At 33.8% G+C, this 5805-nt stretch overlaps 1 protein-coding gene across 4 annotated transcripts; it reads left to right on the top strand.

The window, feature by feature from the left end:
• Nucleotides 1-465: 465 nt before the first annotated feature.
• LOC107699204 (cyclin-dependent kinase inhibitor 1B-like) lies at nt 466-3502 on the top strand. 4 transcript variants are annotated; one of them, XM_016500401.1, is made up of 3 exons: nt 466-570; nt 2479-2947; nt 3088-3502. In XM_016500401.1, exons 2-3 carry the CDS (start codon nt 2506-2508, stop codon nt 3144-3146), a joined length of 501 nt encoding a protein of 166 aa, XP_016355887.1. In that variant the 5' UTR covers nt 466-570; nt 2479-2505; the 3' UTR covers nt 3147-3502. The 4 variants fall into 4 exon arrangements, with proteins under 4 accessions (XP_016355887.1, XP_016355888.1, XP_016355886.1 ...); XM_016500402.1 differs by having other exon boundaries at nt 2502-2947; XM_016500400.1 differs by lacking the exon at nt 466-570 and adding an exon at nt 586-869.
• Nucleotides 3503-5805: the final 2303 nt, after the last annotated feature.

Genomic DNA, 5805 nt, shown 5'->3' on the forward strand with positions numbered 1-5805 from the left:
TTTATATTTTCATAAGTTTCTTGAAAAATTACATTCATTTTAATTGGCACAAAGGTAATCCCATAGATTACATAGATTGTAATTTAGTCCCATAGTAAATCTATTGATTTTCAATGGGAAAAAGTGATCTATTGAATTTGCAAAAGAACTTACTGAATCACATTCTTCTAAAAACTGAAATCCAGCCATACTCGAAAACAATAACCAACTTAGGAAAATAGGAATAGGAAAACTGTAAGATTTGTAATTTAGTCAAATAAACATTACAGGCTTACAACCTAAAATGTACCATGCCTGTTCTGTTTTCACTGTATGCATTTTTCCTAAACAAAAACATTAAAATGCTTCTCTTCCATTTCTTCATGGTAAGCAGGAGAAAATCAAATGCTGTGTGAGGCTCCTCCTTGTCACGTTGCATATCAACGTGACTGGAGTTCCTGAGCGCGCGCCTGAGCTGAACACTCTGAACATGACAAGAGCAAAACACTGAATGTGTGTCACGCGCGGGGGTTCTGGGGGATTTTACCTACTTTCCACATACACCTCACTGCAACGTCAAACGTAGAAAAGGTACGTTCATTTTACACATAGTGTGTTGTTAGTAGCAGTGAGTAAAAAATTCAGTGTTATTTGACATGGTCAATTTAAACATTGAATGTAGTAGTGCTGCGCGGGTCACGTGACAACGAGCAGTCCTGCCATCAAAACAAACAACGCACTGCAGATGAGTTTATTATTTTGAGGGCTTCGCTGCTCTTATTGTGGTTGTAGTTCAGGTCGTTTAGCTTCTGTCATTGGTCAGAAAGTGTATAGTAACGTGAACTGTAGATTTAATATCCCTCATCCAGAGCTCTGATTTTACTCGAATGGTGAGTTAATCTTTTTCGGTTGTTGTTGATATGAAAAATTTCTGTATGCCTATACTTTTCACTGCAAAAGTAACGTTACTAGGTACTAGGTAAGTACTAGGTAAAAGTAAACCATCTATCTATCTATCTATCTATCTATCTATCTATCTATCTATCTGTCATCTGTCTGTATAGAGAGGATTTGAGATGCGTGTCTTGTTTTATTGGTAATGATTGTTAAACGTAATTGGCAATGAGTGACAGAACAGGAGGTGTCAGTCATTCCTGATGTTTTCTATTCTCTCGTGCGCGTGTGTAGTGTGTACTAGTAATTTGATAGGCGGGCCGCGCCTACTTTTTCGACGTAAACAAGCCTCGTTACTACTTCAGTGGTAATGACTAATGATGGTGTGGTAGTACAGTACAAATACATGTTCTATCTATCTATCTATCTATCTATCTATCTGTCATCTGTCTGTATAGAGAGGATTTGAGATGCGTGTCTTGTTTTATTGGTAATGATTGTTAAACGTAATTGGCAATGAGTGACAGAACAGGAGGTGTCAGTCATTCCTGATGTTTTCTATTCTCTCGTGCGCGTGTGTAGTGTGTACTAGTAATTTGATAGGCGGGCCGCGCCTACTTTTTCGACGTAAACAAGCCTCGTTACTACTTCAGTGGTAATGACTAATGATGGTGTGGTAGTACAGTACAAATACATGTAATTAAAATAACTTTTTTATGTCTCGTATATATTTTTTATTCCTTAAAAATTTACATTAAAAGTGCAATTCATACATATAGCTTTTAATTTAATTTCTACAATGATATTTTGTTGTATACCAAACTAAAGAAATCATGAAGGAAAAAACATGAATAAAAGGATTCTTTAAAATGAGTTTAAGTAATTTGGCATAATCTTAGCATTTCTTGAACAAAAATAGTTAGAAAAAAATAAAAAGGCAGTTTTTAAAACAGTTAATTTTATTTTAAAAACTTTGTTGGATGACGTTTTAAAATTTGATATTTATTTTTAATGTTAGTTTTTATGTTATTATTACTACTAAAATTTTTAAAGAAATTGTAGCTATAAATGTTTGTTTATTTGTTTGTTTAAATATAGAGGGGAAAAGCCACAATTAAAGGATTATTTAAAAAAGAATTTAACTATTTTGGAACAAATCTGCTAAATAAGTAATTTAGCAGATTTTAAGAAAAGAAAATTATTTTGAAAACTCTCCACCAAATCAAAGTCATCTAGCAAAGTCAGGCAACTTTTGTCTTGATCTTTCTAAACTTTTTTTGTTTACATTATTTGTTTTCAAGGTGTAAAATTGTATTACCACTTGACATTTATAAAATCATTAAACTAAAATGCTATAAAATAAAAAGAAGAAGAAGAAAGAAAAAAATGAAAAGCAAAGAAACAAAAAGTTAATGAAAATGATTTTTATTAATAGTTTTAGTTAACAATAACAACACAATTCCTTAAATTAAATAAAAAAAATTTAAAAAAATTGTCAGTTCTATTTGGAATGGTGCACAATCTTTTTTGCTTGCACACACACTCTTGGCATTTTTCATCAGCACAGAGTATATAAGAATTTGTATTTATCATTGACCATTTTAGGGCATTTCTTTCCTTTGTCCCAGGAACATGTCCTTGACACCAGATGCATGTTATTTTGGGCTGCTGGAAGGGCAGGAGGAGGACATTAAGCCTCAGGCAGCAGTGGTTCGGCGGAACCTGTTTGGCCCAGTGGACCACCAGCAGTTGCAGCAGGACTTCCAGAGGCTATTCTGCATGAATGTTGAGATCGCCAAACAGCGCTGGAACTTTGACTTTCAGAGGGACCAGCCAGTCCCCGGCTGCATTGAGTGGGAGGAGCTGCAGTGCCAGGATGTGCCAGTGTTCTACCATAGCTGTGTGGTCAGGCCCGGTATGGCAAAGCAAACAACAGTGGAAGCTTGTTCGTCTCCAGCTATGGCCACAGAGAAATATCTGGAGCTGCGGACCAGAGGAACTTTGAGGGGAACCAAGTCAGAGAAGAGAATGGCTGCATTGCTGGGGGTCAAACGCACACAAGCAAACATCACAGGTGAGACGGTAGATTTAGTAGTCACATTTCATTCTCAAGGTCACTCGGTTATGGCCAGACTAATGTAATTGGGACTTTGATCAAAACTATGTGGTATTTTTATATTACAATTCTAAAATGTATTTTTCTCTCTCTTTCAGACTTTTTCAGAGTGACAAAAAGAAGGTTTCCAGATCACAAAGCTTCATCAGGACAGTAAACAGACATTGGACCTTTTTGTATAAATGTACAAACACTATCGGCACATGTAGCTCTTCTAACTGACCAGCAACGGCTTAATAGGATGTATATACTGTACATACACACACACAGATACATGTTATATACACAAATGTGTATGTATATATTTCACTACACGCAGTGCCTATTAAAGGTACCTATTTTATTGTTACAGCATGGAATCATGAGGTAAAAACTTAAATGACTAATATTCAGATCTTATAGTGCATTTGAATAATTCGAAGCAATTAATTCCAGTAATTGAATGAGAATTCACTCTCTTGCCAAATCAACTAATACATTTTAAATTCATGACTAAATGAAAAATACCTTTTTTTAAATATATTTTATTGTTCCATGTTGTTACACAATAAATTCTGAAAATGTTAGGAATGCACTATATAAATAGTGTGTTCCTTATTTTTTTGTTGTGCACTGTATATATACAGTATATATACACAAACAATAACTGTGAACGTTTACAGAAATGCACTATAAAAAGACTGTTTGGTCATAAACTTAAGTGGCATCAGTGCACACAATCTATAAGCTAACAATCTCGTACCATTATTCTGTTCCACTTTTATTTATTTATTTTCCTGTTTTTATATATTACAAAAAAGGATAACACTTTAGTTTGGGGACCATTTCTCACTATTAACTAGTTGCTTGTTAGCATGCATATTACTACCATATTGGCTGTTTATTAGTACTTATCACGCACATTATTAAGCACATTATGCCTTATTCTGCATGACCATATTTTAGATTCCTTAATCCTACCCAATACCTAAACTTCTACCTAAACAACTACCTTACTTGCTATTAATAAGCAGCAAATTAGGAGTTTGAGGCAAAAGTTATAGCTAATAGTTAGTTAACAGGGAGAATTGGTCCCCAAGCTAAAGTGTAACCCAAAAAAAGGTATGAAACCTGAGCCATTAATGTTTTTCAAAAAGCATATAAATGTGGGAGTAAATGTGACTCTGTTATTATAGAGTTACTAGGAGACATAAGGTATACTTTGATATCTTTGGAGTTATGTAAAAAAAAAAAAATGTTTGTTTTTAAATGGATATTGCCCTTCAAATATTATTTGAGGAGTGTCCGACCAAGTTTCTTATGTGCATGAGGCTCCATCTTGCACACCTGGGGAAAATTGAATGATATGTTGAAAAGCTACCTTTTTATGTGTCTTAGGTTTTAATATTACTTGTAGTAATATTACAAGTATCAATTGCGAGGACATTTTCATAATTTCTACAATACTTTTTTTTATATTACTGTATTTTTGCTTTGTGCATGTGAGATATAATGTATGATTATGTGCTGAATTAGCCATACATTTGAAATTTTTTGATATTAAAGAGGCAGCTGACGCAGTTAACCAAAGTAATTGCTCCACAATAAATAGAATGCTTTAAAGTAACTATGTAATTTGTAATTTTCTTTTTAACCTTAATCTCAGTTTTAAAATAATTCTAATGGTACACTGATTTCTAACAAAGCGATAAGCTTCTGTTTCTTTCCCCCATTCCCCTTAAACATCTTGTTTGGGAGTATGTAATTGTCGTGACCAGGTACGAAATTCCGTGTAAAGGGCGGATTCCTAATCGACAGCAACAAGCGATATATTTAGGACGGTGAATTCCACTCACAAAGTCACAGAAATACATAAAACTACATACAGTTGCTTTAATTCCCTTTGAATAGTTGTTAGGAACTTCAAATTAAGCCAATAAACCAAACCCACGTGCTGATAGTTAAACTGCCTAATTTGTTTTGTAGAATTCAAATTTAAGTTTCAGCTTCCTTAAGACAGATGAGTTTATTTTTATTTTGTTATTTTTTTGCATTCATTGCAAACACACAGCTAGAAATGCTAGACATTTCTCATATGTTCAGTGACTTCCTCTTAAAGCAGTCCATTAAATTGTAAATCTTTTAAAAATATATTAGTGCTCTACCTCATCAAAAGACAAGGACCTTAATTTTATACACAATCACATATGTATGAGAAAAATATTTAAAATTTTCTACACAACAAATATGTAGCATTTGGTTTTAACAACTTTTTTTGTTTTTGTTTTTTGAGAAGTACCGCAAAATAGCAAGGTTTACATGATATTGTGTGTGTACTTTGCTCCTGTTCTGTTTTACTTTTAAAAAACTCACGGTTGCCTTATGCTGTGCCATTCTTTTTGGGGAGAAGTATTTCAAGTGCCTCTTTATATCACCAATTAAATATTGTATTATGCACTACATGTCATCATAATGATGACATTAGTGGCTTTTACCCCACAGCTTCTGTTGCAGATATGTTCACCGCATTCTGTATCTTGTGAATTAGTAGCCATGTATACTCCGATTGAATGTTACTTGTTAAAACATGTTAATACTAGTGTTATTGTACAAAGCAATTTTATTTGGAAGTGTCTTTATTTGATTATAATAGAATATAGAATATAAATTAGTTTCATATTTCTCATTAATTTTATAGTTTTCACAGCTGTGATCCCGCTGTCCCATTTATACTGTCTATCTATACCAGGAGTCACCAAACTTGGTCCTGGAGGGCTGGTGTCCTGCAGAGTTTGGCTCCAACCCTAATTAAACACACCTGAACCTAATCAAGGTCT

The sequence above is a fragment of the Sinocyclocheilus anshuiensis genome, unplaced genomic scaffold (genome assembly GCF_001515605.1).
Source record: "Sinocyclocheilus anshuiensis isolate Anshui unplaced genomic scaffold, SAMN03320099.WGS_v1.1 scaffold851, whole genome shotgun sequence".
Lineage (NCBI taxonomy): Eukaryota > Metazoa > Chordata > Actinopteri > Cypriniformes > Cyprinidae > Sinocyclocheilus > Sinocyclocheilus anshuiensis.